Genomic DNA, 15,360 nt, shown 5'->3' on the forward strand with positions numbered 1-15,360 from the left:
ATGACACACAACAACCATTTAGGGAGGGACTTGTTGCTATTGCAGTCTTGAAAGTTTGACATTTGTATACTGCCGACCACCTGAAGCTCAAGCAGTAAACCTTGATCTATCTTCTGCCTGCCTTTCCTATGAATGTTCACATTTGTACAATTAGTGATATTCATATATCTCATCCCATTCATTTAAGATATTCTTTAGTATTAGCCATCATATCATTTGTTTTCTAATCCTCTAGCATTGAGCTATTTTTGCAGGATTACAAAACCATGCAGAAGTGAGTAAATATATATAATTCCTTCTCTGTCTCTCTTCCCCTGCCCTTAATCCGTCCTTCTCACTCAACCACACAGCTCTTTTACTTTTAAATTTTGTAGCTCTTAGCCTGCAGTAGAGATTATTGCTGAAACACAGAATGGGTTTCTCTCTTCACTTTTTTCTTTATACCTGTACTGTAAGTGCTTATAAATTTAATTTCTTGCATCTGCTTTCTTCCCTCAGTTGTTCTGTCTGTAGGGTTTTGTTAATTACAGTAGTGCCCTTCATCCTTCAGAACTAGCAGGGGCTGCTCTTACAATGTTGCCTAAAGCATTTGTGATGCTGAATTTACTAATATAGGTTGTAATTCTTCCAATTTTGTGTGTCAACACAATTGTTTTGGTAAATAATGAATATATTTTTATTAAAATTTTCTGCCTTATGTTAAAAGATGTTCAAACAACCTGCTGTTTTCATCTATCACCTTTACTTTAAATGTCTGTGCCAACAATTCAGAAGACGTCTAATAGGGATCCTGTAGTGCAGACTAAGGATCATTCCATTTGCTTGGATTTTTTGGCCACAGGAGGGCAGCAGCACAAACAGAAATGGGACATTGTATAAATACACATAAAGAGACCATAAAGATCAGTTGCAGAGATGGTGTTCCTTGGCACCTGGGCTGGAACGTCACGTGCCATGAAATGAATTTGCAGTGACTTGGATTGATGCACATGACGGAAGCCTTGGTGTGGTTTAAAAATGACACCAATACACACTTTTATAAACTGCACCAGGACTTCCGTTAGCAGTCAGTGCCGGGAGCCTTCCCAGCTATTGACAGGATCAGAGTCTGGGCTTGGCATGCAGGAAAAGTGTAGTTGCTGGAGTGTCCCCTCAAGGAGGAACAGGGTAGATGCCGAGCCAGTGCTTGGAGGCTTCCTGGCCACCTTGCGCTGCCTAGCTGGTGACATTGTTCTTGCTGGAGGTCGGGGCAGCTCCAGTGTTTTCCTTTTTGCAGTATGTCAAGCAAATCAGCTACTGCCCTGACCCCAGAGCCCTAAATAGTGGGGTGAGAGAACCTTCTCAGCCCTGGTCAGCCAGCAGGCTAGCGACTCCTTCATGTCCTGCGTTAATGCGAGGAATTGGGTTTGCACCTGTTTTCAGATAACCTGTATTGAAAAGCTTACTACAGCTAATCTGAAACATGTAGTTCCTCTCTGCTGCATGTCTCCAACAAGTTTACAGACATTCTCTTCCTTTCAAACGTAAGTGCTTACTGGGAGACACAGTGGATTAATGGGCAAATGAGTCTATCATAAAAAATGCAGTTCAGTCCTAAAGTTTTATTTATTAATACTTATGGTTTTTTCAATTTTTGAAAGTAAATTAATACTGGAAAGAAAATACAGTAGTTAAGGATTTCACTGTGTACAGTTAAGTCACTTATCAGTTCCATTATGGGATTTTTGACAGCTTCAAGCAAAATGTACCTCATCAGCATCTTACCTTTCAAATGTGTATTCTACCACTTAAGTACTGTATATGTTTTCTTTTCCAAGAATATGTTATGAAGTGCATGTTGATGTTAAACTGGCACCCAAGACTTCTATGTGCTTCTCCTCCCCAGGGATCAGACACCACCAAACGCCTCTCTACACTAGGTGGTCAGTTCAAACAGTCCCTGGAGCAACTGATGAAAATCCTGGGTAACTGCCAGCCATATTTTATCCGCTGTCTCAAACCCAATGATTACAAGAAGCCTATGGTAATATTTCATTAAAATATCTAGATCAACACAGTCTGTAACACCCTCTGAGTGGGTTGGAAGAAATACACCTAGTAGTAAATGGGTCTTTAGTTAATTATATATTTTCCTAGATTTTTGGCTTGCCCCATCCATGTGTGTAGGAGTAACTGAAAATATATGTAATAATAAAATGAAGAATATGTTCATTCTAAACTTGAAGCTGTCTTGGTTAAATCCAGTGGAGCAGGCTTCCCTGGACACAAGTCCTTCAGCTATAAAGTACTTCATTTCCCATCATCCCCAGCCTTTGCGGGCAGGTTACAGTAAGTGTTTCACAGACTTTTTGAAAGTAAGCTTCTCCAACACACACACACATACAGAAATACTACAGTGAAATCTAAACTTTTCATAGGATCATTCATACTTTGCCAACTTTTTTTCGCACCCAGTGCATTTTTATGAGGGGGGAGGTTTGGTTGCTTTTAAGAACCAAATAGAAATTGGTGGGGGGAGTTCACTGACTTCATTTTGAACAAATGTCGAGCTTTGTTGGCATCCCTGGCTTATGCCAATGTTTCACCTGCTACTCTTTACCAAAAATGTGATTCTGGAGGATATATAAATGTGTACTTCATTAGGACCACTGGGGTGTGAAAGAGTAAAACAAGAATACTCCAGTATATGTTCAGGTTGTTAATGTGGTAAATTTGGCTGCTTGTTTTCTTCCAGCATTTTGATCGAGAGCTCTGCATTCGACAGCTAAGGTACTCTGGGATGATGGAAACCATCCGGATTAGGAAAGCAGGCTATCCAATTCGCTATAGTTTTGCAGAATTCTTTGAGAGATACAAATTCTTGCAGCCAGTATCAGCTCGAGAACAGGTATATTTGAAGGAAAAGGTGACTTAAACATCCTGTTTTAAGGGGCTAGTATACATGTAAGTCTAAAATCTCTTGGATGCTGTTTATTTAATAAATATAGACTTAATTTCAGGATTAAATTCCGTTCAGTATGGAACAGTATATACAAATAAAAAAAGGGGGAAGGAATATATCAAATTGGAATAGTATAAAAAGGGCACTTCTAAAGTATGATTTCACAGACATTTATGATGATGCCTCTGTATTTCTAATTCAGATCAAATATGATAATAGAGTTTATTTTGCAGCTAAACAATGATGCTTGCCGGTGCTGTATTTATATCTGTGAAAACATAATAGGAAAAGATGATGAATGGAAAATTGGAAGAACCAAAGTTTTTTTGAAAGTAAGTTACAGTAGGTAACCGACAGGTTGATCTTAAATGTAACAGACATACACCTAAGTAGAACTTTAAATTACTAAAAGTGCAAACCTACATGCTCTTTCTTAGAAGTCTAGCTGTTATTAATGGGGTTACTCCCAGGTAAGCTCAGAGGTTTTCAAATAGTGTAATTATGGATATATCCACTCAGAGATAAGCAAAAAGAAATAACACTCAGTGACTTCAGGGTGACTTACCTTTGAGTAGATATGTGAAAGGCTGCACTGCAAATGAATCGGGCTCAATATCGTCTCTCACCTTCATTATATAGCCTGATTCATTGAAGATAATCCAGTCCATGTCACTTTATTATATTATATGTTGACTTGATATGCTTTGATTAAGATGCTCTTATTTGAGATCGGAGCACTTGGAAGAAGATCATTAACATTTTGTTACTCTCCATCCTGGTTGTCAGGAAATAAAATCAAGAAAATATCACATTGTCCAGGTGACAGAGGGCTTTTGTGCATATTAATGTTTCGGTAAATGTGAACAATGTGTGTGGTTATTATTATTTCTTTACATTCTTTAACAGGACTATCATGATACCCTGTTGGAGGTGCAACGAGACAAAGTCCTTGAAGAGAAAGCCATTCTAATTCAGAAAGTACTGAGGGGATTCAAAGACAGGTAAATGCTTTCAAAGGTAGTGAACCATACTAGATGATTTTATATCTTACCTTCACACGATCCAAAGTGGAGATGTCTATAGCTGTTAGAGGTAGGTAGGAAGGGAGAAAATTGTGGGGGTTCCCAGCCTACTTCATTGTCATACACCCTTACAGAATACTGGCTTTTCATTTTACCTGCTCAGTCTGGAATGGGCAGAGTGAGGGGAAGGATGGAGGAAGGCCTATTCCCATCAAGTTGCTGTGAGGCCTAATGGGAGATAGCTTTAATGAATAAAAGTTAACACACAGAACCCATTAAGATGGATAAAAGTTAGCACACAGAACCCACTAAGATGAAATAAAATTAAAATTAAGATAAAATTATTTGGTAAGTTAACACAGAGAACCCCATCTTAGTGGGTTCTGAATATGTTTAGCAGCCATGGAATGCAGACTGAGTGCTGGAGAAGGAAAAACAAAACCATGCATGTGAGTAGTTCTGTTGAGGCATTAATCAATAGAGCTACATTCCCTGCCCTTCAATATCCCCGTCACTTGGAAGTGAGTTAGACCTTCATCTGTTGAATGGAAAGGTTTAAAGAGGAACTTGTAAGCATGGTTAGCAGAATATGCTTATAGATCTTCAGTGATTGTTGGACCTGCCTTTATCGGGGTTCTTGACCAAAGGAGTTCTACCAGGCATTTAGTTTCCTCCTCAGACCTCTGTGCTCTAACTGACCTCCACGTCTCAGCAGTGGGGACATACCGGAGAATGGGGCTTATGTATGTACCCACATTTCCCACTACAGATATGATTCCAGTATCTGTTCAAATTGATGCTTGAATACAGGGCTGGTGTGCGTGGAGTGAAGTGCCTTGCCTGGAGGAAGTGGCTTGTTAGAACTCTAATGTGAAGCAATCTGTGCCGTTGTCTTGTGTTCTCTAGGGATGTGGTGGGCACTTTTGCCATGTTTTAAGAGGTCCCTTGCACTCTTGAAGCCCCTGTGCCCCCCTCCAAAATTTTTAAAAAATCTTTTTTTTCCATAAATAGAGAGCACAAGAGGACTTCAGCTTTAAACATGTCCCTTTTTTGGTATGGAAAATATTGTTGCGGGAAGGTCACGGGAACAGCCCTCCAAGATCCAGGGTGGGATGGTCCCAGGAGTTCTAGTGATTGCTCATCACTCTTTTAGCAGCAGGAAACATTATCAGTTTCATTACAGGTTCCTCTTGTAAAGAGTAAACTGACAGATAAGAATAACAGGGTGACTGGGCTCACTCATTGGGACTGCATGCTTCCTTGAGCCAGCCTCTTAACATACGCAATAGTTTTTATGTGTCTGTACAGTTACTTTCCCCTATAGTCTCATCACCAGCTGTTGAATGCTAAACAAGCCAAACAAATAGAGGGCAGGAACAATTTGGAGTAGATCAAGTTCCAGTTTAGGTAATTTTTGTAAACATCTATGGAAAAGATTGTTCAGATGCAATAATTTTAATTAAATAAAATCAAAGTCCCCTAGAAGGAATCACTTTTCACATATGATTCAGAATAAATGAATGTTTTCCTGGTTTATTTCTGTTTATATGCATGAAAAGATCTTCAGACTATCTACTCACAATATTCCAAGTCCCACTATTGATTCCATAGCGGCTATAATTCTGGGCTATAATTCTGCATGCATATTTTGCATGCATAGAAAATGAATTTTGCTGTTTTTAATTCCTTCTACTTTCCTTCTGTAGGAAGCAGTTTCTCAGGCAGAGACGCTCTGCTGTGCTCATTCAGACAGCCTGGAGGGGCTACTGCTGTAGAAAGAACTTCAAGATGGTAAGGCACTTGCACTCATAGGTTCTGCATAGCAATTAGTTGGGCTGACATATTGCCTGATTGGCTTGGCTTTACCCAGGTTCCAGCCATGTCCAACTGATGCCCGTTGGCACTATAAGTGGGTTGGCATTCTGTGTTTTTCTTAAGGGGAGAGATGGAAGAAAGAGGGAGAGGTTTCCTACTAGCAGCTCTATAATTCTTAAGGCATCGACATGAACATTTTTGAACCATTTCAATCTATGTCACATAGACTTCTTTGCCTTAAAGGGTGGCTTGCTAGTAGCCATCATCTCAGCTCACCAGGTGTCCAGGCTCATTGGTCTGTCGATTAACCTAAACTTGGTAACACTGCAGCCCAATCCTCCTTTCCTTCCTAAGGTCAACTTTCTTCTTTGCATGTCTCAGAATCTTGTTCTTCCTTCTTTCTGCTCACTTTCTACTCACTCTAAGGAAAAGAACAAAGGACACACTCTGTGTCTGCAGGGTGCTCAAAATCTGCATAAAAAGGAGTTCCTGCTTCAGATGTTTTGACTCTGAAGATAATAGGAAAAACACAAACACCTTAGCATGCTGAGTCAAAGCCTGCATCTCCACTGACTGTGGGACCCAAAGCCTTTGTAAACCTACCCATGTAACATATTATTCTAAAGCAGCCTCTGCTTCCACAGCCTTTTTTGGTGCTGGTAGGGAGCAAGAAAATTTGCAAAGCTGCAGCCTGGGCTTTGCCTTCTACATGCACCGGGTACGAGAAAATAGGTGCATCTGCATCTGTTCAAGTGTCTTTTGGACATCTAGGACTCAGGAAGGTAATCCCTCTTTAATTCTGCCACCTGTCCTCCTACTGAACTGAGGAGCTTGAGTGCATCCCATGAATGGATGGCTCCTTCATTGTAGACAGAGAAAGAAGAAGGATTATGGTAACACTTTTTGAATACTTGAAAGGCTGTCATTCAGAGGAGGGGCAGGATATGTTCTCAATCATCTAGGAGAGCAGTACATGCAGTAATGGGCTCAAGTTACAGGAAGGCAGATTTTAGTTGAATATCAGGAAAAACTTCCTAACTGTTAGAGCAGTAAGACAGTGGAACCAATTACCTTGAGAGGTGCTGAGTGCTCCAACCCTGGAGGCATTCAAGAGAAATTTAGACAGCCACCTGGCAGATATCCTTTGATTTGTATTCCTGCATCAATCAGGGGGTTAGACTTGATGGCCTTATAGGCTCCTTACAACTTCACTATTCTATGATTCTATGAAATGCTGGAAAACTTGCCAAGAAAGTCTATTATTGTCTGTGAAGAAGGAGCCATCCAGAATCTTCTAGTTAGTGATTTTTTTTATGCCTACATGTCTTGCTTCTCTGTTTATTTTTCCCTCTACTTGACTACATGACGACTGGGAGTATAGATCATAATCTCATACATCAGACACAACTTGGTTGGAATCAGATGGAAAGGAGAGAGAGAGAGTTGAGTATCATCAGCATACTGATGGCCCTGAACCCCAAAACTCCAGACAACCTCTCCCAGTGGTTTCACCTGGATGTTAAATAGCATGAGGGGCAGAACTGGCAGTCCACAAGCCAATGGCCAGGGTATTGAATAAGATTCTCGCAACACGAACTTTGCAGTTGGGTAGAACAGATATGCACACTCAAACACAACAGACTGTGAAACAGGACACCTGGTTGGGGCCACTCAATTCTGAAAGATTATTGCAACACCTCCCAACACCCTTCCCCCAGGTCTAGCCATCTACTGCTTAGAGAACCCAGGTTGGCAAAGTTGAGAAAGATTAACTCCTCCAGCATCAGCCAACTAGGTGAATGGTTATCAGTTCACAAGGCTGTTCAGAATTATCAAGGCCAAGGGATACATTCCACCTAACACATCCTCCTAGCTGAGATCAAGTCAATGTTTGTGGAGGGTTGTGGTTGCAGCAGCTGTCTTGTGTATGAGAAATCAGACCAGAAAATTAAGCCTATGGTTTTGTCCAAAAGACATAAATCAATCCGAAAACAAAGCAAGCTGTCTCATTTCAACCAAGATGTTCTGGGTCTAGACCAGTTGTGTGTGTTTATGACCTAGACTGTAGATTCTGCCCCCAGTCCCCATGTAGCCAAGTAGGAAGGAGAGAATAAGCAGAGAGCAGCAAGACATGTAGGCATAACTGTAGACTATAGGAAATGTGATAAGCTCCTGCTATGACTATCAGCCACTTTCACCAGCTGAAGAATTTCTTCTAATGATATACTATATAATTTCGGCCTTACATTGCTTCTCCTGGGTTCCTTCTGAATCCTTTCTGTCTTATTTACATCAAGCATATGTCTTTCATCTTATCTCTTCTGATCCTTATATGCTAGATCATGTTGGGATTTGAGCGCCTGCAAGCTCTTTTCCGGAGCAGGCAGCTTGCAAAGCAGTATGAGACAGCACGGGCAAGTGTGATTAAGTTCCAAGCCTTGTGTCGTGGTTACCTGATGCGTCAGAAAACAGCTGAACAGAGGAAAGCTGTGTGTGTGATACAGGCCTATGCCAGGGGAATGTTTGCTCGTAGGAGTTTCCAGAGAATGAAGAGAGAGGTAGGTATAGTTGGGTTATAATAAGCATTACATAATGCATCAGTTTAGATTTGACAGCAGCCATATCATGTATTGCCATAGACAATAGGCAAACATTCTGTCACTTAACATGGTATTCTAGACTAGGCTCATTGCATCAATGGTGATTTAGTCACATGAGCTGTCCAGAGGAGGGGGCGGAGTCAAGTGCGCTTGTGTAGTCATGCACCTTAGAGGGAGCCTTATTTCTGATATATCGATGTACCGGCAAATATTAGTAGAAAAAAATAAATAAATCAAGGGGCTAAATTGCCACTTGAAGCAAGAGAGAAACTGTAGCACAGTAAGTGACACTACGCTAAAGCAAGTCACAGTTACATAGCATAGATTCATATGAATCAATGAAACTTACAGAAGAGTTGACTTACCAACTCTCCATTGATTCAATTAGGCCTACTGCAGTGCAATTTATTACACTAAGCAACAGGATTTTGGGCATAGAATCTAACCACAAGTGATAGCTGCAGTTAAGTAAAAACAAGGTCTTGTGAACCTTGAAGACTAATAAATTTGCAATGATGCAAGCGTTTTTGGAGCAGACCCATTGTCATCAGATGCATGGACATTTTTCTTTTTGGATATTTTTATACTAGTGCTTGAATGAGGTGAAGGAAAAGTTAACAAGGGGATCAGAAGAAATTGAATTTGGAAATCTTGCCAAAGGTGTCCTAACAGAGAGATAAGAAACATTTATCCCTTTGTAGTAACTATTTTCAGAGCAATATATATGCTTAGTTTTTAACAGCAGTGCTTCACAACTGTATAAATAGAAAGGCAAAACCTAGCCAGAGTGCTGCTAAATTTTGTGATACATATGTCTGTAAATGTGAAGGAAGTAATAATTGGAAAAGAGGGGATTCTGCAAAATGATAAAGAGAATTGCCCTTAAGTTTCTATTATTTTTAGCAGCAACATAAACTGGAAACCAGAAAACTGCACTTGAAAAAAGATAAGATTATAATTCCAAGCACTGGAGCAAAGAAAACAAAGGAAGAAACTCTCAGAATAGAAAAGGTAGGTTCTTTGAATTGCTGTGGACAAAGGAAGCTCTTTGCTGGCTACAGTTTGCCTCCCTGAAGATTTTGTATATGTAAAGCTCTTCACCAATTTTTCAGCAAAATTGATTTCTGTGATTTCTTTATTAGGATCAGCAGGCTGTTCCAGTACAAAAAGAAGATGTTGAGAAACTAAAGAAGCAGGATGGTGTAGACAACAGACACGAAACACTGTATGATGCCCTCAGTGACCAAGAAATGGTGGACAGAGTGTTTGGTTTCTTACCTGCTTTAATTGGAGGGCAAGAAGGGGAGGCTCCTCTGGGCTTTGAGGTAAGCGGCAGTTATAAAGGCATTATAGACCATTTTAACCCCTTTGTGAAGTGGCTGTCTACCGTAGGGGAGCTGGAAAATATGTGCTGGTGTTTAATAGTAGTAGCTGACATAGTCACTATTTGGAGAGCATCTGCCTAGAGCCATAACATCTTAGAGGTGGAGCAGAGAGGAAAATGGCACTATAGAAACAGAAACCAGAAATAGAAACCATGCCCTGTTATCTGCTTTTCTGCCCTGAAGGACCTGGAGACAAAGACCCAGGCATACAAATTGAATGAGGTGGACCTGGATATGATCCCTATGTCTATGGAGTTGGAGGATATTGAGGAGGAGAAGGAAGAAGATGATGATGAAGGGGAATATACATTTGCCAAATTTGCAGCCACTTGCTTTCAAGGATCCTCAACGCACACCCACATTCGACGGCTACTACGTCATCCTCTGCTCTACCATGAAGAGAATGATGATATTATGGTAACTAATCTGTTTTAATTTCATTTCATCTGTGATGTATATATATCTTGTGTAGAAAATATATGTGTGTGTGTATGTATGTACATATATGTATGTATGTACCGTGTGTGTGTATAGATAGGTATGCATGTATATGTGTGTGTATGTGTGTGTGTGTGTGTGTGTGTGTGTATCTATACACTCTGTGTGTCTCTCTCTGCCTCCAATACATTATATTGAATATACTACAATACATTAAAAAAACTCTCAAAAAACAAGAAATTGCATTAATCACTGTGGTTTCTGTAGGTTGGTATAATTTTAAGCTGTTATTTGAAGGCCAGTAAGAGGGAGCTGACCTAACTTTTGTAGGGATGGGGGCTTGGAACAGCTTGCTGTTACCTTGAAGTCCTTTCTCAAGGTCCCACCAGCTTGCTTTCTCTAGGAAGATGGGCTAGATGCTGAAGTCATTCACACAGGTATTGCACAGGTTTGTACAGAATGAGGCCATCTTTCACATATCCCGGATCCAAGTTGTTTAGGGCTTTATAAGTTTTTTTTAAATGCTCTGAATTGGTTTTAGAACCAAACAGGAAGCCAGGGAAGTAAGTGCTTTCAACTCCATCATTATGTGGTCTATAAAGATGACACCAGATGACAGTTCTACTTGAGTATTGTGTGTTAACTTTCTACATGTATATCCCTGAAGGGTACAAAATGCTGTTGACAAAGTAGAATTTATTGACAGGAATCCTCTTTTAGGTGAACTGCTCACACAATAGTCTGTGGCACAAGTGATCCTGTTTTCTGAGTCTGTTCACGGAATTATCCAATATATTTCTGTGCAGGCAGAAGATCACACATGGTGTGGTCATAGTTGTTCTACACTCGCATTCAACAGAATTCCAGCCATTAATTTTTCCAAAACAAACATAGGACTTCTGTCTCTTTTTACAGTACTCAAAATCTCTTATTGATCTGTCCTTTCCATGCCAGGCATCCCTAGTTGTATGGACCACCATCCTGCAATTCATGGGTGATTTACCAGAGCTAGGAAAGAACACCAGCAACAGGAGCAGCTCTGAGGTGACTCAGGTTTATGACAGCTTTGGCAAGAAGAGTCAACAGCATCCCACAGGCAGCTACAGTCCAGACCTGGTAAGAGAGAAATATTCTGCATTGTTAAGAGCTTCTTCTTTTTAATTAAGGCTCGATTAAGAAATCAGGCCTTCTCGGCAATGGCTCCTCGCCTCTGGAACAACCTACCTCCTGAGATTCGCGTGGCTCCCTCGCTGGGTATTTTTAAGAATCTATTAAAAACATGGATGTTTAGGCAGGCCTTCCCATCAGATAATTCCTGACACCCTTTTTTTTTTCTTTTTTCCCCCCCTCTCCTTCAGCTTTCCTATTCTGTTCAGTATTTCTGTTATGTAAAATTGTCTTTATACGTATATTTTTTGTATTATCTTTTAATGTTGTTAGCCGCCTAGGGTGGTCCTGACATGACCAGATAGGTGGGATATAAATAAAATAAATAATAAAAATAATAATAATAATAATTAGAAAACTTTGAAGGCCTTACATGGCCCATGCCATTTTTCAAGGTGGCCTTGATTTAAAGAATGAGATTGTCTTATTTTTTTTGGAATGCAACTCCCATAATTCTCCATTCTGGGAGTTCTAACTCACTGACAGACACCTAAATGTATGTTACCTGGGAGAAAGGCTTCAACTGGAAGGCTTTGAGGCTTAGCTAGGCCTCACTCTGCCTAGCTTCTCATTCGAAAAAAGAAAGCTCCCAGGTAGCTCTGAGGAAGGAACATGAAGCTTGGGTGGACCTAGGTCTAGTTCACCCTGAAAGTCTTCTAGTTGAGTCCTTTCTCCCAGGTGACACACATTTAGGTGTCCATCTGTCAGGCAAAACTGGAGAATTATGGAATGGAGAATTATGGAGAACTGCGGAATGTGTAGTCAAGAAACTTCAAAAAAAATCCCATTCCTAGTGGAAACAGGCTGAGGAGGGAAAGAGTTAATTTCCTCCTCAAGTGCTGCAGTCCTCAGCTAGACTGGGGAGTCTGAAGCAGTCTGCTACACTTTTTGGAGTGGCTTAAGACCATTGCGCCCCTCTGAAATACTGGAAAATAGCAGACAAGGTTCTCTGTTGCTGTCAGTGGTCCAGGACACATCTTTTAAAGTAAAAGTAGAGCAGCAACCTCTCCCATGCTACCATGCATGTTTAAAATAAATGGCAATATTTCACCCACTAAGCAATAAGTAGTGTCAAAGTTATTTTTAAATGGGAGTTGCGTCCAGGCCCAGGTCTCCCTTTTTGAGCCTCAGAGCTCCTATCAAATGTTGTGACCTGTGCGGAGATGATTCTCTTTTCCCTCCAGCCATTGCAGAGGTAACAAAATCAAAGCGGGTCATTAGGCACCTAGAGTGCCATGTTTTAATACTGGTGTGTTTGTATACTGTGTTTGACTGCCCAAAATCAAAGGCATTTTTGAGATGACTGCTCCATGGTGTAGCTAGAATTATGGGGTTTAATTGTTAACTTCCTGCAATTAGGGGTTGCAGACTTGAATTAGTATAATTAATGGGGACAGGCTAGTTGTCTGTGATTGCTCCATTGTTAATTGTAAGCCTTTTGGGTTGGGAGGAAACTGGGTCATAGTTCATTAGGACTCTGTGGATTAAAAAAAAGCAAATATTACATTCCAGTAACATTACTCAGAACATGATTTATAGCTCTGGCAGGCATCTAGTGTTTTTAGAGTCCGCACTCTACTGGTATGACCCACATTCTTCTCTCATTGGTATAAATTCAAATTACAGAGAGAGCAGGCTTATAATCATGGTTTCTGTAAATACTTTGCTAACTGGAGAAAAAACTAGTTTTGCTCAAAATAGGAAGGTAGGTTTGTTCCAACTACCATAAATCTTTCATCTGGAAATCTTCCAAAATGCCCCCTCACATTTTAGAGTGTGTTTCTGATAAATCTAGGCAGTTATTGTTGAATTTACCAGACCAATTTTACACTTTCAACGTGACTACTTTTGCTTTATGAAGACATTTGAATGTTTGCCAGAGTTGTGAACAAGTCTTCTAATGACTATAACTTTGTCCAACAATTTATCTTCTGTTGTGCGATCAAGATAGGCAGTGCTTTTTCTTGATTTATGAGCATTATGCATTGTGAGCAAAGAACAGTACTGTTCTACACTAGCAGCTTAGCACTTCCCAGAAAGCAGTGCTTGAAACTTGAGAAAAGGGTTTTTAGTGTGTAGTGTTTTGCTTCGCACAGTTTCCTGCTTCGTTTCTTAATGAGTATTCTTTGATGTCGCCATTGCCACCATGTTTTGGGGATCAACTGAAAACTTTCTAATAAACTTTTGTATCTAGATGGACAACAGAAAAGATAACAAGTTCTCCAAGGTAATTTCATCTGTGAAACTAAAGCACAATTCCAAGCTAACTGGAAAGGTAGGTTTTGTCCTTGTGATGATTGTAGTGACCATGCTCCAATGCCCAGCTGTTAGGTCAGCCAAGAATCAGACAAAGCTTTTCTTGCTGATCAGAGTTGTACAGAGTTGACAATCAACAATGTTGCCAGCAATTAGCCCATCGCCCTTTCCCTCAAATGCTGAATTGAGGGTTCCGTTTAACCCATGAACATGCAAATAGGAAGCTAGATCCAATGTAATAATCCAGTTAAATAAATATATTACAGTAGGGAAAAAGAATGGGATATGGGTCTGAATATTTGCATTATAAAAGAAGAAAATGAATACTAAAACAAGTAATGCTGGTCTTCAATTCTGTGTTTTAAAAAAGGTAGAACTAATCCTATAAAAAGGATAGAAGCATATGAAATGTGATTCATCACAGGATGAAAGGATAACCAGCAAAGACATATGAAAATGAAGTGCCTGATGTGAAGAAAAGGATAGTAATGAAGATGACACATTGGGCACCAAAAGGAAAGTCAGTCAAGAACGTTCCCTCTCAGGCTTCTTTGCATATCTGAAAGGTTGCAGGATGGATGTGACAAAACGGTTTGCACAAAATGGGGGCTGCTGTTCCTCTAGTAGCTGCAAGGGACGTTCAAGTAACATCTTAGTCAGAATCTGCACTGTAGTGTCAGTTCCCCCTACCATTAACTACCCTATCTAGCATTGTGATACCCTAAAGAAAGTGTCCAGTATGTGGCTTATTTGAAGGTGAGATATTATATTTTTGGTAGAACAGAAGGTTCCTATAGGCATTCCCTAACATACCGTATGTTTATGTTACATTTAACGTGACATGTCCATGTGTATCCAAGTCTCCACAATTTTTTTTCAAACAATAAAACAAAACAAAAAAATAAAGAAAAGTAAGAAATGCAGATATTGTGAATACAGTTATAAAAATAGAGTCCTTTCCTCACACATTACATTGCTGTCTATGCGAATGCATGGTGCTGTAAGTTCCTATTGCTTGTATGGGGTTTCCACAAAGTACCTAGACAGAACAAGCTGGTTTGTTAATGTTTTGCTTATAAACAGACATTGCATGTGAACTAATATGTATAATACATATTTATAGCAACTGTACTTCATAGGAAACATTTGTATGAGTACATTAAATTGTGGCCCTCAGTTTTGGATGTATCTCCCATATTTCCTCATTATTGGCAATACTGGCTAGTGTTGATGGGAGTGGTAGGCCAGAAAGATCCAGAGGGCCACAATTTAGAATGCACCCATGTAAATATTTCCTGTGAAGTTGTGCATGCATTTTTTAAAAAAATTATCGTTATGCAAGTGAGAATAAATGTTTTTCTTCTTCATTTTAGGTGGCAAGCCAGCTAACAAATGGGGAACGTGTGTTTCGGGAGGATAGCATGGTTTCAGAGAGACCTATGTCTAACCTTGAAAAAGTGCATGTGATCATTTGCAATGCTATTGCACGTCCCAACATTAGGTATTAATCTAGTATGAAAGAGAAGCCTCCCATTTCACTAAGCTATTCTATAATGTCAAAATGCCGCTTTGTCTTACCAGAGCATATAGTCACTGGCTGAAATCCAGTAGCAAGTTAAAACTACAGCAGGCCCATTGAATAAATGAAATTTACAGAGGAGTTGAGATAAACAAGGGATGTCTTGATAGTATTGTGTGCACCATGCTAGGTAGATGTATTGCTGTTTCGCTATGCC

At 40.0% G+C, this 15,360-nt stretch overlaps 1 protein-coding gene across 6 annotated transcripts in view; it reads left to right on the plus strand.

The window, feature by feature from the left end:
* The window catches only part of MYO7B (myosin VIIB), a 77,174-nt gene that overhangs the window by 27,393 nt on the left and 34,421 nt on the right, over nt 1-15,360 (plus strand). For 4 of the 6 annotated variants that reach the window (XM_078389357.1, XM_020787474.3, XM_078389360.1 and 1 more), the window contains 12 exons: nt 1,886-2,023; nt 2,735-2,887; nt 3,175-3,273; nt 3,848-3,942; nt 5,670-5,754; nt 8,118-8,336; nt 9,282-9,389; nt 9,521-9,703; nt 9,947-10,180; nt 11,156-11,317; nt 13,563-13,643; nt 14,998-15,125. In XM_078389357.1, coding sequence (XP_078245483.1) covers nt 1,886-2,023; nt 2,735-2,887; nt 3,175-3,273; nt 3,848-3,942; nt 5,670-5,754; nt 8,118-8,336; nt 9,282-9,389; nt 9,521-9,703; nt 9,947-10,180; nt 11,156-11,317; nt 13,563-13,643; nt 14,998-15,125 — 1,685 coding nt within the window. The remainder of the gene's footprint in view (nt 1-1,885; nt 2,024-2,734; nt 2,888-3,174; nt 3,274-3,847; nt 3,943-5,669; nt 5,755-8,117; nt 8,337-9,281; nt 9,390-9,520; nt 9,704-9,946; nt 10,181-11,155; nt 11,318-13,562; nt 13,644-14,997; nt 15,126-15,360) is intronic. The other 2 variants (XM_078389358.1, XM_078389359.1) reach the window with 2 other exon arrangements.

The sequence above is a fragment of the Pogona vitticeps genome, chromosome 3, assembly GCF_051106095.1.
Source record: "Pogona vitticeps strain Pit_001003342236 chromosome 3, PviZW2.1, whole genome shotgun sequence".
Classification (NCBI taxonomy): domain Eukaryota; kingdom Metazoa; phylum Chordata; class Lepidosauria; order Squamata; family Agamidae; genus Pogona; species Pogona vitticeps.